The sequence below is a fragment of the Halichondria panicea genome, chromosome 10, assembly GCF_963675165.1.
Source record: "Halichondria panicea chromosome 10, odHalPani1.1, whole genome shotgun sequence".
NCBI lineage: Eukaryota > Metazoa > Porifera > Demospongiae > Suberitida > Halichondriidae > Halichondria > Halichondria panicea.
Window position 1 is genome coordinate 1,294,511 of NC_087386.1, and position 15,817 is coordinate 1,310,327.

General features: G+C 42.2%; 4 protein-coding genes and 1 non-coding gene across 5 annotated transcripts; 2 read left to right on the forward strand and 3 right to left on the reverse strand.

The window, feature by feature from the left end:
• Position 1: 1 nt before the first annotated feature.
• LOC135343210 (uncharacterized) lies at positions 2–1,037 on the forward strand. The gene is made up of 4 exons (XM_064540206.1): positions 2–185; positions 368–536; positions 594–672; positions 742–1,037. Exons 1-4 carry the CDS (start codon positions 49–51, stop codon positions 909–911), a joined length of 555 nt encoding a protein of 184 aa, XP_064396276.1. The 5' UTR covers positions 2–48; the 3' UTR covers positions 912–1,037.
• On the reverse strand, positions 1,007–9,226 carry LOC135343204 (choline transporter-like protein 2). The gene is made up of 21 exons (XM_064540200.1): positions 8,933–9,226; positions 8,638–8,692; positions 8,220–8,293; positions 7,696–7,895; positions 6,954–7,106; positions 6,513–6,573; positions 6,072–6,240; positions 5,341–5,424; positions 4,898–5,010; positions 4,444–4,656; positions 3,993–4,092; positions 3,717–3,809; positions 3,258–3,381; positions 2,907–2,992; positions 2,578–2,754; positions 2,325–2,523; positions 2,058–2,131; positions 1,926–1,996; positions 1,706–1,797; positions 1,484–1,568; positions 1,007–1,371 (listed from the first exon to the last, which is right to left on the reverse strand). Exons 1-21 carry the CDS (start codon positions 9,024–9,026, stop codon positions 1,214–1,216), a joined length of 2,475 nt encoding a protein of 824 aa, XP_064396270.1. The 5' UTR covers positions 9,027–9,226; the 3' UTR covers positions 1,007–1,213.
• Positions 2,202–2,275, reverse strand: Trnan-guu (transfer RNA asparagine (anticodon GUU)). The gene has a single exon. It is a non-coding gene; the product is annotated as a tRNA-Asn (tRNA).
• A 60-nt stretch (positions 9,227–9,286) lies between the features above and the next one.
• LOC135343206 (uncharacterized) lies at positions 9,287–12,806 on the forward strand. Its single transcript, XM_064540201.1, has 4 exons — positions 9,287–10,410; positions 10,886–11,101; positions 11,902–12,065; positions 12,606–12,806. Exons 1-4 carry the CDS (start codon positions 9,336–9,338, stop codon positions 12,687–12,689), a joined length of 1,539 nt encoding a protein of 512 aa, XP_064396271.1. The 5' UTR covers positions 9,287–9,335; the 3' UTR covers positions 12,690–12,806.
• Positions 12,620–14,704, reverse strand: LOC135343207 (uncharacterized). Its single transcript, XM_064540202.1, has 4 exons — positions 14,590–14,704; positions 14,425–14,497; positions 14,080–14,196; positions 12,620–13,903 (listed from the first exon to the last, which is right to left on the reverse strand). The coding sequence occupies exons 1-4, from the start codon at positions 14,590–14,592 to the stop codon at positions 12,765–12,767; spliced, it is 1,332 nt and encodes a 443-aa protein (XP_064396272.1). The 5' UTR covers positions 14,593–14,704; the 3' UTR covers positions 12,620–12,764.
• Between the last annotated feature and the right edge of the window lie 1,113 nt (positions 14,705–15,817).

The window sequence follows — 15,817 nt, forward strand, 5'->3', positions numbered from 1 at the left end:
AGACCTCACCAGACATGCCATTATACATGCAGCTAAAAAAAGGTCAAAATGAAGGTAACTCTCCTCTTTGTGATTGCAGCCAGCTTCTTGGCCAGTGTACTGGCTAACTACAGTGACATCAAATCCTGCACCTTTACAGACAGCAAAGGGAAGAAATATGACCTGAGTGGACTCATTGCTGCAGAGTAAGCAAACCAGCTAGAATACTTATACTAGATTATTGTTCTCAACAATGCAACACTGCAATGGTGATAAATGATTTTATGGAGCCTATGTCTATAGCAATGATGGTCAACTACGGTTGTATCTATGTAAAGTAGCTAAAGTAATAGCGTTACAGTATGGATTTTCCACAATCTCTCTGCAGTGAGATGGCCTACTCGTGGTCTCAGCAACTATGGGATACGTCTGACAACATATACTCAAACCCTGACTTCTCTAACAAGAAGAACTACATGTTTCAGTTGCAGATCTGCCGTAACATCACCAAACCTATCCACCCCGAAGCTTGCAATGTCTCCGCTGCCACTTACATGGTACAGCATGCATAGCTAAAACATATACAATGCTTGACTTGTTCACACCACCTTCAGTATGATGAGACCACCAAGGGCTGTGTCTCTTTTGGAAAGCTGGAGCTGGCTACCTTTGAAGAAAACCCTTTCGGAGATGGTAAGAATAGCAATAACAATTAATTGATCGTTTTATTGCTTTTAACCTCATGCATGCATGCACATGCAGGTATTCATCTGAACCTCTACTATGGGGACACCGTGACACACACTCTCCGTTACAAGGGCAAGATCTATTTTGTGTGTGACCAGACCAAGATTATGGACGGTCCTGTGTTTGAGCACCTCAAGGACAACTATGACGGCCACTTCCGTATTAATACGAAGTATGCTTGTTAGATTTTTAATATACCCTCTACCAAACAGATCGATCGATGTTGACTATAATAGAATTACGCTTATAATAATAGCAAAAACTATATACTGTATAAATGTTGTTCTTGAAGAATGAAGTGGTTATAATTATTAGTACAAAAACTAGTAAAAGGGACACATTTGCAAAAAAATTTTACAAGACTTAGTGTTATAAAAATCATCATCGTTATTTTATCTGACCATACCACACAGCATTGTTTTAAAATCACTACTACATCATAGGCATGTATAATTATAGCTACATGTATAAACAGTTTCTTGTTCTCTCAAACATGTATATGTTCGTCCAGCTCAATGACCTCTTCCTCTCCATCAGTTGCATCCCTGCCCTTGTTCTTCTTGTTCTTTGCATTCAATAGTTTCATCAGCTTCTTGCTCATAAAGTACGGCTTGTCTTTACCATCGTTTCGCTCGAGATCCTCCACTGTGTGTGTGTGTGTGGGAGGGGGGAATGTATGTTCGTGCTTAGTGTGTAAAGGGACAATAATCTATTTCAAAGAGACAGGAGGAAGCTGTGGAAATATGAATACACTTACTTGCACAGATGAATATCGTATCGACAGACATGTGATAAACACTTGTGAATCCACTTGCTATGATGTACGTGAAAACAACCAACAGCTGCAAAAGAGGGGTTTAAGATGTATGTATTGTAAGCTATGTACGAGATGAGTAGTGTTACAACAATTTTTTGTAAAACGGCTTGGTGTTAGAACACTACTATTCACAATTAAGAGCCCTAGGCTAGTGTAACTCACGGCAACTGGGATGAGAAAGTAGTTGAGAGGTCGTCCCCACAAATCCTCACCAAGGTTCAAATATCCAGCAAATCCCAAATAGGCAAGAGCTCCTGCAAAAAGCAGATACTTAATTATAATTATCACAATCAATGAATATAATATTTCTATACACATGCAGCACACAGCACTTGTACAACATCAGAATTTGCAGCTTTTAAGGAACTAACATCACACCTACCGACAGCACCAGTAATAGCAAGTTTTCCAAGGAAGAGAAGAAACCCGACGATTCGGTCTTTTACAACGGTTCTGAAGCACAATTAAAACGGTGAAATCAATCAAAAGATGATTATTTTTGAAATAGACTTACATGAGGGCGTTCCTTATAAGAAGGTTGACTGCCTTACAAGCAGCAGTACAGAAGTCGTACCCATAGATAGCAATCTAAATAAGAGAAGAGTAAAAATAGAGGAAATATAAATTATGGAAAAGGAAGGGGATGGAAAAAATATATCGCACCTGGCTGGGCTTGAACCAGCAACCTTTCGGTTAACAGCCGAACGCGCTAACCAATTGCGCCACAAGTGCAACTGTTGTACACATACAACAAATACTGTTTATATCCTCATGCACTTACCTCAATGTAAGCCTGTCTGTTGATGTACCTCAGTATCTTCTCAAAGCACCAGAGACAACATGAACACAAACAGAGCATGGCCTGCACACACTTCCCAGACTTGCCCTTGAACTTCTTCTGGACATAAGCTAGTATGGCCCTAAGCAGCTGTATCACAGCAATTACCAGAGAACCAAAGGCAATGGACCCAGAATGAAACCTATACACAAAACACATTGCTTAATAGTTGTATTTGAAAACAGAGCAAACTCACAGTAGTGATCGTCCGAGAGCGCTGAGAAGTGCGAAAAAAGGCACGTCTTTCTTTTTGTCAAATGTCCAGTACCAGGAGGCAAACCCTCCAGCCAGAGTGATTTCCCCCAGGGCAAGTACGAAGTTGGTCAGCCAGAACAACCCAAACAGGTGGTAGAATTGAATACCAAGCAAGAAACTGTAACATAATGAATAATGATTAACATAATTATGTCCGCTAAAAATATTTCATAATTAAGTACAACTTATATGTTCTGTGAATGCAAGTAACTTTAGTTGGTAGTTCAGATAGAGGACAATATACTGTAGAGTATAATTATACGCACTTACTTGGTTGTGACAAACTGGTCAAACTGGCAGGCCACTGTCACAATCCCATCAGGAGTGGTTACGAACATCGTGTCCTCAAACAGTGGCTATAAGAAATGATGATCACACACGAGTGTGTTGTTACCAGTACAGTAAATGCAAAATTGAATTTGCTTCAATAGGCAGTTACATTCATCATCATGTACTATAAGCAATGGTGGGGCACAGCGATCTTTTTGGTCAAGAACAATTAAGATTTGGTTTCATTGGCAAAACGTACACAGCTCATGTATCTATGTAGACTGTAGCCTAAGGACTATAGCCTAAGGGGATTAGCTGTAGCTATACATACATAAGAGCTCAGCTGCTCACCTGAAAATCGCTGGTGGTGCAGTCGCCCCCAGCGGTGAGGTTCATATCCATGATAGTGAAGTTCTGAGCAGCTGTGCTGTTGGTCACCACTCGGAAACTGGGCGTGGTTGCAGTCAACAAGAAACTGAAAATATAGTCAAGGAGTCTGCACGAGAATTATCACATGACATAATTATGAGTACAGTAACATACCGTATAGCGAAGCGGGTATATTACGAGGCTATAAACTTTTGCGGAATGACCATTAGAAAGGTTTTCGCGGATTTAATTTTCGCGGAATAGCAGCCTCTCTTCAGCATGCATGCATGCGATATTAAATTCGTGGGTATAAATGTTTGCGGTAGATGCTTAATTAGCGAAAAACCACAAACACTTGTATCCTCGAAATATACCCGCTATACGGTACTAGGTGGTTTGTAAATGCCCTTCACAATTCAGACTACTACTAATGGAGGATACACCGCGACAACTCCCCAGTAGACGAGCACGATGAAGAGCAGCAGGAACGTGAAGAGAGGGTAGATGACAGACGTGGGAACTCCAAACACAGCCCTGCGTGAAAGGAAGAGGCAATTACACACTGTGTGAATACGGGATGAAGGTTTATGAGTTCAAATATGTTCACTAATCTGGATCATTAATTACCGAACCCTAAATTGAGTGGGAATGGTAATTGTGTACTCGGATGATAATTATTGGTATTCTAGCGCCTACGTATATAGCTAGCGATCTCACTTGCTGGCCTCCTTCATGATCTCAATGGAGACACGGATCTTCTTGGCCAGCACAATGAGCAGTAGCAGTACTATCAGCAGGAGAAGAGTTCCAATGATTCCTACAATTAATAAAACAGTAGCAACATAAATATACATACACAATGAAATTGAAACTGGATTAAAATAGGCTCGATCGGAAAATTATGCCATTAGAATTAGTCAACCTGGGTGACTACATGTACACAGACTACATGTATATAGCCTCCAGGGCCGTGGGGAATACAAGAATCCCTCTCTACCTCGTTAAATCTAGACCAAGACTAATGCCAAATTGACTATTAGGACCAAATTGTGAAGTTCAATACTTAGTGGAACTCAATTTCAGCCTGATCGAGGTACTCGTGTCGAACCTTCTCTAAATAGAGAGATCTGCAGACCCCTCTCTTAACAATCTCTCATGCAGTCCTCACCAATAGTGAGCCATGCGTATTGTTGGTACTCAAACCACGGCAGAGAACTGTCGATGAACACGCGGAGAGGAGCAGTGGCAGAGCATATCTGAGCAGAGACGTCCAGGGCTTGGGTCACGTTGATGTTCAGGGCATCAATGGTGGTGTTGAACTGACCAAAGAAGGCAGCCGTATTCTGGAAACAGTAGAACTGGTAGAACCCAAATCCTCCAACTGTGTGTGTGTAAAGGGAGGTAAGGTAAGTACATGTGTAATATAATTTATAGCTTCAATTGCAGCAAAATGACGTGTGCCTAATTTAAAAGCAATGACTGGTAAAAAAAACTGACTCTATGAAGCCAAATTCGACAATACAAGCAGCCCTTATAGTAGGCTCCTATGCAGGCTTCTTGACCTAGCAGTAACTAGGAGCGGCTAAGTGAGTGTGTGGACGAGACAATCCTTATAGACTCACTTCCAGTGACTAGCAGTATTGCTAGTATGATGCCGATGCACACGACAGGTCCGGCCAGGAACCCGATGAGCACCACATAGAGGAAGCTGAGCACCACGGCTATACCAAGACCTCTGTGGGGGCGTGTGTGGGTGGGGCACAGTGTTAATAGTGTAACGTATGGAGCTTACTATTACAGTAAGCACCACGGCTATACCGAGACCTCTGTGGGGGCGTGTGTGGGTGGGGCACAGTGTTAATAGTGCTACATACTTATACACAGTACCAATAAGTCTGTCTACTAGCAGTTAACAAGTCTGTGTGGGGGGGGGTATGAGTAGAAATATAACTGTGTCTACAGCTCAAATGCACACAATACAATGTACATTGGAGTACTTAGTTTAGCATTCAATGATGTGGATCCACACACACTCAACACATGTACAGTGCACGCAGCAGCTCACATTAGCAGTCCCGGCCACACCACCACCAGGTCCTGATAGACGTCCACTAGGAACTGCCTCAGTCCGAGCAGCACCTCATTAGTACTGCATGTATAACATAGTCTGATTATGCAGAAAGATCTGTAGACTAGTACATTGTACCATCTGTATTTACCCTTAGCACAGACTGAGCTTTCTACACACATACACAAACACAAAAGAACTTGATACTCTAGGACCAAGAATGTAATACTATACTGACTGGAAGATTCAGGTTCCCAGTACACAGACACACACAGACACACACACACACAGAGACACACACACACAGAGACACACACACACACACACACACAGAGACACACACACACAGAGACACACACACACACACACACACACACACACACACACACACACACACACACACACACACACACACACACACACACACACACACACACACACACACACACACACACACACACACACACACACACCCACACACACACACAGACACACACCCACACACACACACACACTAACACACACACACACAGAGACACACACACACAGAGACACACACACACACACACACACACACACACACACACACACACACACACCCACACACCCACACCCACACACACACACACACACCCACACACACACACACACACACAAGTTATGAACCATAAAAGTCAGCTCAGAAAACTAATTTGGTAAAGGCATCAGTGTTTCCAATGGTTACTCACACAGTTCCATCGAGAATGTCTCCGACAGAGATGTCTCTAAACAGTTCGGTGAAGTTGACGCTGTTCTGTCGTGAGTCATTGGCCAGCTGCTGAAGGATGGCATCAGACGAGAATATCATCTGCGTTTGGTTGACCAGGCCACTGGGAATGGGCAGGCAACGACCCGCAACTGAGGGGGGGTGGGGGTTGAATTAGGCACATTATAGTAATGAAATAAGAGCCGGTTATAATTAATATAGAAAAGTATGATATATACGGAAGTAGCTATAGTGCTCAGTGATTGTTCGACAGAAATTGTATGCAAGTAAGGGGGTGGGGCTAGACGATTGGGAAAAGACACGCTCTATGTGATGTGATGTCACATGCACTGTGGGAACTATTGCAGTCATGCTGTCATGCTGTCATGTTGCCATGCTGTCATGTTGCCATGCAGTACTGTACCTGGTGTGCTGTCAATGTAGTATGGAGCACACTTCTCCTCTTTGATGAGGTTGATGAGTTGCTAGGGAAGATAAGGAAACAAAGTCAAACATGCAATGACAGATATAGCCCCTGAAGACATCATTATGTAGAGAAGAAGTTAATCTCTTCCTACTGCATGCAAGACTGCATGCCAAGTGATTCATCATGGGTGGTGCATACCCTAAACTCGTAAATAGAACACTTGCTGTGTCATTAAAGGCATTTTAGTGAATGAAGTTATACACACACACAGGATGAGAGGCATAATTATATGAACTGCAAATGAAGCTCTAAGAAAACAGACTATAGAGACTGAGGATATGTCTACACACTCTGATATTATTACGTGTATGTAGTGCAAAGGAAGCTCTATAAGGCAGGATTATATACTGAGTATACACGATTCAGACCTAGACTCACAAGGGCACTGTCAGCTGCACTAGACACAGAGTTGATGTCAAGGAAGTCGATACTGGTGATGTTGGTGAAGGGAGTTGTGTTTACACTGTCCACACACACTGGGTTGCTCCTCACTCCAAACTCATTCATAGTGGGACACTCACTCACACACACCTGCACACAGGGTATCATACACACAGGGCACCATACACACAGGGCACCATACAACTGAGAGCATAAATAAATACTTGAGACAAAAACACATCTGCACAGTTAATTATGATACAAATATCTGTTTGTTAGTAAACAAGTGTGTAGAATTAACATTCAGCTGGTGTACATTACACGATGTAGGTAGTGACTGTAAAGAGGTGCTCGTTGTTGCCAAGTATTCAACGAGCTACTCTACTCAGAGGGTGTGTACAATGTAATTACCAGCAAAGCAAGTGTTGGATTGTGTGTCAGCATGTACTACATGCACAGCTGTGCCCAATATGGCCGGCACATTATACGATGCATGCATGACTACCCTTTCAGTATTCGAAGTGAGTAGTAATCAATTAGCCAATGTACTGAGGCCTAGCCTAGCACCACGCTGAGTATCGTGATCATGTACTTCACTGCTGCTAACCCAGTACACTTCCAACACGCAACTTATCAAATTGCTTGAATTCTTACACTACAGTGCACACAAAACTAGCACAGTGATTGGGGCACTGTTACTGGGACCAGTACTGTATCACATCTCCATACACCCACTCACTTGAGGTGTTGGACAGGTGAAGATGGAGGAAGCATCAAAATTGCCACTGACAATCTCACCCACATCGACGATCTGTACGCAGCGAGTGAAATCAAAGAATAGGAGGTTGGGCTTGTTTATCACGGCTGCATCCACTCCACACAGTCGCCCCTTGGAGTCCACGGGATGGATCACTCGCAGCGGGTTCCCATTCGCCCAGGCTGTAGTAGAGGGGGGGGGGTACATATAGAGTGTTTCCGTTGCTATAATTATGATCGAAATCTCACTAAAAAGATGCTTTAATTACATAATTACGTCAGTACACGCTCTGGCCAGTGTGTGTCAGTACTCCACTCTAGAGAATAGGGGACACATTCCCTGGAAAGGCACTGTTACCACTTCTAGGTTCTGGATTAAATACAACACTGAGGTATGATCACACACCATGCACCAGTGCATGCCAAGACTAGACACACACGCACGCATGCCACACACACACACACACACACACACACAAACACACACACACACACACAAACACATACCATACACTCCGATAGCCAACAGTAGAATGTTGAAGATGATGAAGATGATCAAACAGAGCAAGTCTTTGGGTCGCCTGTGAGAGGGAGACTGGAGGTAGCACCACACATCATGATAATAGCTGCCTAATAAGCTATCCTGGTAGTGTACTTCACACTGTCAACGTTTTGACAATCATGTTGCACACGCAAACATAGAAAATACTTAATGCTCAAGAAATGTCTGGATTGTGCTTCAATGGCATGCTAACTGAGCTAAAATAAACAATTCTATTTCACGCTCTTCCGTTCTATGGGTTCAGATATTAATATTAAGCAAATCAGATCATTGCAAATACCTACTACCTTTGATCTTGCACGAGTGGAAGTATCAACATATGTACTCTAGGGTCTTAGTTAACACTGCTACATGTGCTGATACCTTGATCTTCCTCTGATCGGACCTCTAAAGTCAGGATCATACTTCAGACGAGTCCCTGTGTGTATGTAGTGAGAAATAATGACACATATTATACTAATATCAAGCTTCTGGTGTGCAAAGCGTTATCAATGGCCACCCTCTGTACGTATATGTCTAGAAATAATCACATGTCAAACCTCTACACACACATCTATAACAACATGCTGGAGCTACTAAACGTACACTAACACCCATTACTATCAAGGTAACCTCTAGTTTATCATGTCATCAGTAGTGTGGGTGATGCAGCATTCACCTCTCATGGGCTTCCCGTCCACCTGTTCGTCACCATCCATTGACTCTCCCCGGCACTCCCCACTGAAGCATCCACACAGTATGGACATGGACATCTTGAGCTACCTCTAAAGTGCAAATTGGTGAAAACTGGAGAGCTGCTCTCCTCTTGTGTGGTGGTTAGGTCTTCTGGAGGCTGCTCCAAACACTAGAATAGCCCGTCTCCTTGTATCGATGAATCTCTAATCACTTGCTAAAGCTTGCTACACACACACGTATGTACGTACACACACACCTTGCAGGCTTAGCATAAAAGTATGTAATTATGCTAATAAGGCCACGCCCCCTAGTTAATTTACTCTAATTGAAGCCCACTTGTAAACAAATCACGTTCTAATTAAAACCCATTTCTTTGAAGTTAATTCATGAATGGTTACTATGTACGTAGCTCTGTTTACAGCCGGCCCTTGATCGAGTGTCTAACTATTATGTCTTCTAGTGATGATGATGATCTACGATCCTACCTCAAGGAGACTAAAGATCACGGCTCTAGAAGTCAAGAAATCGACTGGTCAAAATTGTTAGAGTCAGCAGAAGTGGATCATGAGATGAACAAAGCTCTGTATGATATTGAAAACGATAAATCCTCTAACCTTGATCTATTCTTGAAGACACCAGTTAGGAGTACTGCCACACAACGGGCCAAATCTGGTCAAGAAGTACGAAAACTATCAGCTAATAGAAGATCGTTCAGTGCTGACCCAAACCTCCATGCTGTGTCTGAGTTACACCTCAGTGAACTGTCAGAGGTAACCTCTAGTAGCGTCAGTGACCTCTCACCTCTGAGTGCAGCAGCCGTACCTCAACCAGACACAGAAGATGTTTCAGAAGCGAGTGATTTTATTGGGAATATAAGAAATGTCAGTGATTTAAGCGTATCAATTTCAGACCGAGTCGAAAAACAAGTAAAAGTTGCACCTCGAAAATCCACCAAGTCAATAAACTCTTCATTTGTACGCAATGACAAAGATGACTCTTCTGATCTACAGCTGAGTGAGGAGCTATCAACTTCAATTTCCCTCTCAGAGCACATCAGGCAAAACATATTTTCCATCGACCAACTGGAGACCCCTTATCAAAGTGATGGTGACCACACCCCCTCCGAGTCAATAGAAGGAATGAATGTACATACTGTTGATGAACTGGGTCGCGTTGAAGAAGCAGTTGACAATTATCATCCGACCTCCCCCGAGCAGAAACTGTCTATTGTTGAAGATGAGTACACGTACAGTGTAGATGAAGACTTTGACTCCCTCACAAATACTAGAGACACTCACACAAAGAACAGTCACACAAAGAGCACTATCAGTCACGCTACTACTACGAGCAGAAAAACTAGTAGTAGTAGTCAGGGGGTGGTGTCTGAGGGGGCGGGGTCAGGAGACGAGGGGACAGAGTACCAGTACACAAGCTTCAGTGATGAGGGGATGACAGATGCAGGTAAGTGGGTGGTATTTTCTAACTTATGCATTCTTATCAATTGTAGGGTGCACATGACTAGGCATGCACGCATGTACGCATGACGCTAGACAGCCTCAGGCATATAAATTTTCTTAGCCTAGCAACTGATAGCCTCTAGTGATTTGTGTGTATGTGTACAGGTAAGCGTTGTCCTAGTACCAAGAATGTTTTGTGAGCATCGAATTTACATGCGAACTTTGCGAGCGTTTATTACTTTACAATGATAACATTGCAAAAAACCTAAACTGGTACTGATGCGACACGCAATCCTTGCCAGAATCCAATAGTTAGATCGCAAAAGGTCAAATTTTCTGCTGATTTATGGCTCATTTGCAAAGGTTTTTCACTTGCAACATATTCTAGTAGTACGGTACCCATTATGCCGACATTAGGCCTACATGTACATGTATTACGTGTTAAAATATGTAACTTTGTTCTAATTTCATTCATACAGACAGGAGTGAGACCAGCTATTCCCAATCAGCAGTTGACCTCTCACCCTCCAAAGATAAACAACCCCCCACTAAGACTAAGACTAAACAATGCCGTCATAACAATCAACAAGACGCCTCGGTACAGACTGCCTCGTACCCTACAACATTTGATCTCCCCGACCACCCTCTGCCCACTCCTATTCTTCCCTATGTACTACCAGCTGCAAAACTTGAAGGTAAGGTACTCTGGTTGCCATGATTACATTCCAGGTGTGTCCAAAGTATGTATGTGTATGTACACAGATCAAGTTGTTATACTCTGTAAATTTTCGAGCCTCGTTATATCAAAGGTATATACTGTCAATTTCTATAGCTAATTAGATTAGCCCCAATTACATGTTCCGGATGCCTTTCAGGCTTTAATTGGCAGCTGGCCGGCCACCCAAAGTCTCTCGTATGCTTGTCTGTGCTACGCCTCATTAACCCCTGAGGGCAAAGGTCAATCACCTAGGGACTTGCAATGTGTACACTGGCATGTACAGTGTGGCTACAAGCACAGATGTGCGGCTATTCAGGTCCATTGATTATGGGGAATTTTCTAACCAGCTAGCTACTCATGATTCATTTCTTTGTAGGCTGACGCATATCCTCTCTATGCATTTGCATGCAAATTTCCCATTATTAATATTGTATCCCATAGGCTTTGAGCTCATGCAGTGATGATTAGATCACCCCTACATGTGTGCTGGTAGTTAGATGACCATAGATGGGTACAATAGAGACAGCCTTCGCCTTATCTGTGCCTAAGGTCCGTACAAATTCCCGACACGCTAGTAACGTGTATGTGTATATTAGGAAGCTTTCCCATAATTGTGTATGTGCTCTTCTTTCAAACACCCACACTTTCAAAGCCTTATCCATGCATGAAGACACACTCACATACATGTGTACACACAACTCTATTATATATGGTACATCGATAATTATATATGCATGACTAACCCCCCCCCCCCCCCACTCACACACACATATACAGCTCTCTCCTCATTCTCTCCCGCTTCCATTGCATTGACTGACCTGATACGAAGCCAGCTGTCACTGATACGATTCTCCATGGACACCACCCAACGTCAGGTGGACAATATCTATGCGAGCACCCAGTCTGGACACCACTATACCACACTGGAAGAAACAAAAGCAGTGAGTCGTAATCTAGTTGCTCTCTCAACCTTCAATAAAATGTGCTTAAAAAAATAATTACAGATTTTAGGCTGTGGTGGTATAATAATAATTACCCAAATGCTGCATGTAGACCAGATTTCAATCCCAGGTGGTAGTTTTGTGCACCACTGGGTGTATCCTTGGGTACAGTGCACATATGTAAAAAATGGTGCCTCATAGTTAATTATTTCACCTTACTATCATGTCTATGATGTCACTAAGTAGGCTGTCTCTGTGTTTGCATGTGTACATGTACATGTGTTTGCATACAGGAAAGGAAGGGCCTACAACAAAGCTTCCTAGTATGCCCCTACTGTTTGATCCATGACCTTTTGCTAAAATCAAATATGTAGCCATGCAGATAATTCTCTCATGCATTGTTGTGGTACATGTATATACGTGTGTGAGTCTGTTTGCATAGCTCTGTCATTCTATCACCCTATGCCTCAGGCTACCCTAGCAACTCTTAATCAGCATAGAAACGGCCTGTCCATTAACCAACTCATGCACCCCATACAGTACATTGAGAGAAACAAGCCGAAAATTCTGACAATGAAAGAAGCAAAGAACATTATAGGACACAAACACAAAATTAATAGCTAACTAAGAATTTGTTTTTATGCTCTTAGAAAAGCTTACATGTATACAGACATCACTAAAAAGTACTATTTTTGTGCATTATTTTTCTTTCTGTTGGAGATCATCAAAAACTTGCACCTCTTCATAAGTTCTAGTAGATGCATGTCTAAGTCTTTCACTTTCACTTTCAAGCTCAATCACCATGGTAACCTCTTCTTCGTCATTCGGTCGCTCGGATATGTAGTCATACACACCGCTAGGTAGAGGGGAGAGTAACACTGTATCGTATGGACTTGAGTTTAAGTCATAGCCAATTGATTCAGATGATAAGTTCAGGCCATTTTGACTCATTGCAGCAATATTTGAGATAACGGGTACTTCGTAGTCTTGAGGTAGTATTCTTGACGGAGATACTTTGCTCGGTTGCCTGTGGTTCTGAAATACTAAGCTACCATACCCGTGATTTCTATCATTGTCAAGTGATTCAGTGGACAAGCTTAGAGCAGTGTGCCTGTTTGTTGCAATATTTGATATCACTGGTAGCTCGTAATCTTGAGGTAGCCTTCTTGGATTTGATAACTTTCTGGAGTTGTGGTTTTGAAGTAGTCGATCGTAGCTTTGGTTATAGCTCATGTTTTTATTGATAGAATCGTTGGAAGGCGTGCTTACAGAGCTCTGACTTACAGCAGCAAAGTTAGTCATTATTGGAACCTCATAAGTTTGCGGATCTTTACTTAGAGTAAGTAGCTTCTTCAGTTTGCGATTATGAATCAACATGAGGACCAAAGCTAATACCAGGAGTATGATTATCAAGCTTAAGCCCACAATGACTCCAGCTAGGCTAAAAATGATTGTCTCCGAGTGTGAGGTGTGGTCAGATGAATGTGATGGTGGTATTGTTTCTTGCATTAGCAGTATCGTCGATGTTGTTTGATGCATGTTCGTTATGGAGGGTGGCGTTTGTAGCGTAGAGTAAGTGGATTGCGATGGTGTTCCTTGTGGTAGTATAGATGATGAAGTTGAGACTCGCATTGTAGAGGCCACTGTCTTTGTAGGCACTTGTGATGGGTAGGATGTGGCTGGTGTATAGTGGGAAAGCAAAGATGACAAGTGGGGGATTGTAGAATATGAAGATTGTTGTGTGTTTGCAATACTGCTGGTTGAAATAGTAGAGCTCATGGAGACCTCCGTCTGGTATTGTGAGGACGATTGTGAGGTACTAGGTCCATTTGATGTAGCTGCAAGGGAAAATGTATAGTCATTGAGTGCATGGTTGCAAATGTTTGTATTTTTCGTATTAGAGCATTAATCTGAAAATTAAAACACCATTCTAATACAGAACTTGGTAGTTCATATGAAAATTTGCACCAACGAAATTTACCTGCTTTACGGTATCAGTGTTTTAATTGCTTACCTTGTGTGATCGAAGTGTATGTTGCTGTGGGTAGGATGCTGTGGCTAGGAGTGGAATAGTTGATGGTTGCAGGTGGTTCCATGGTTGACTGTGAGGCACTGGGTAAGATAGTCACACCTGCAAAAAGAGCCAGTTTAGTACAATTATATATAATTATAGCCACCAGGATAGTATGCACACTCAGGATATAGATACAGAAGAAAAAATTCTCTACATGTTGCAAATTGACTCGCTATTAACATAATCATGTGTACTAACATCATGTGCATGCATACACTTCATACTGCATGCATCTAATGAAGTCCTTGTAGCCTGACAATTGATTCAGAAGTATACATGCATTACCTTCTGTTGTCATCCAGCTTGTGCAAATGAAAATTGCTATCAATAGAGCAGCTCCACAATTAGTATTGTATTTCTGCAAGTAGAGAGGTTTGAGCAGCTTAGTAACCTGAACAGTATTAATTCCTATAGCTAAAATACTACCATAGTTAACTCTATACAACTCACCATTATTATTATACTGTATCAATTTTACTGTGAATGACTGGTTGCCTATAACTTGCTATTGCTGTATATACCGTAGTTGACTGAGCGTGTAGACATTTATAGGCAAGCATCATTTGTCGGATATGTCAAGCATGATCTCCCATGGGGCCAGTCAGGCATGCATGCATAGTCAGCTGGTAGGCATAACCACCCACCCATCCATCACTTCCCGTACAACTAAACAATATAGCTATAAGCTCTTTTTTGGAAGGGACATTTATACGCGTACGTACAACTTAAAAGGAAAACTAATTAGCTTCACTTCAATGACAATAGTTACATAGACAATGGAGAGTACTAAGTGGAATGTTATGAACAATAAACTGCTATGCTATATTTTATAATGAATTTTAAAAGTAAACAAGGAATTGTGTACACCGCATGTACTTGCTAGCTACTAGGCAGGTATAGCCTCATACACTACAGATCGAGGTAGGTCTACTGTCCTCAGTCTCATCTCCACTGTTACTAGCCGGCGTGTTGCCATGGAGTAGGTTAGGAATGTAGTCATACTCTACACTCTGTTGGGCAATGGGTGGGGGCACACTCTCGTAGGAAGGGTTAGCAACCAGGTTAGCAACTGTTTCTCCATGCTTAATGATATTCCCATAAGCCTGGTTTGTTTTCAGGTCAATGTTTTCTGAGTCGATTGTTCTTTATCACAGTCATTCAATAATTACAGTTTCAATCGTTCAAAGATAAAATACGGTATTAATTGGAGGCGCGCGCGGGCCGGAATAAAGAAAGAAATAGAGTTAAAGTACACCCATTTCTTTCTTGCTCCCTCGTTTCGTCTATTCTTTTTTTGCTACCTACTATTTATGCATGAACAATGACAATTAGCAGCAAGAAAAAGGAACGAGGCTAGCAGTATAGATAGTGTCAGAGTTGATTGCAGACTATATACATGCATGTATCTGTACAATAATGAGTTATAGATAAGTGTATGATTATCATCCCCCTGGGGTGGTAGGCATTTCGAAATGATGTATAATAATGTGCTTAATTAAATCACAACCCACCATCGAGCGTCACGTTAATTAACACAGAGTCTTTGGGTGACACACCGCTCATATCAGGTAATCTGATGCTAATGGAGGCTGCCCTCAAGACTGTGGATAGTCAGTTGCATCAGTTTCTGTCCCATGAACCTGATGGACACACCTGGTATGTGTGGAATAACATAGCT

Excerpts from the sequence above, each read along its gene's own strand:
- LOC135343210 (XM_064540206.1), top strand. The coding sequence starts at position 49 with ATGAAGGTAACTCTCCTCTTTGTGATTGCAGCCAGCTTCTTGGCCAGT. Across the intron at positions 186-367 it reads AGTGGACTCATTGCTGCAGA|TGAGATGGCCTACTCGTGGT; the intron begins GTAAGCAAACCA and ends ATCTCTCTGCAG. Across the intron at positions 537-593 it reads TCTCCGCTGCCACTTACATG|TATGATGAGACCACCAAGGG; the intron begins GTACAGCATGCA and ends CACCACCTTCAG.
- LOC135343206 (XM_064540201.1), top strand. The coding sequence starts at position 9,336 with ATGAATGGTTACTATGTACGTAGCTCTGTTTACAGCCGGCCCTTGATC. Across the intron at positions 10,411-10,885 it reads TGAGGGGATGACAGATGCAG|ACAGGAGTGAGACCAGCTAT; the intron begins GTAAGTGGGTGG and ends TCATTCATACAG. Across the intron at positions 11,102-11,901 it reads ACCAGCTGCAAAACTTGAAG|CTCTCTCCTCATTCTCTCCC; the intron begins GTAAGGTACTCT and ends ACACATATACAG.
- LOC135343207 (XM_064540202.1), bottom strand. Across the intron at positions 14,197-14,424 it reads AAGCTGGATGACAACAGAAG|GTGTGACTATCTTACCCAGT; the intron begins GTAATGCATGTA and ends CTCTTTTTGCAG. Across the intron at positions 13,904-14,079 it reads ATACACTTCGATCACACAAG|CTACATCAAATGGACCTAGT; the intron begins GTAAGCAATTAA and ends TTTCCCTTGCAG.
- LOC135343204 (XM_064540200.1), bottom strand. The coding sequence starts at position 9,026 with ATGTCCATGTCCATACTGTGTGGATGCTTCAGTGGGGAGTGCCGGGGA. Across the intron at positions 3,382-3,716 it reads TACTGGGGAGTTGTCGCGGT|TTTCTTGTTGACTGCAACCA; the intron begins GTATCCTCCATT and ends CTATATTTTCAG. Across the intron at positions 2,524-2,577 it reads GCTCTCGGACGATCACTACT|GTTTCATTCTGGGTCCATTG; the intron begins GTGAGTTTGCTC and ends TTTTGTGTATAG.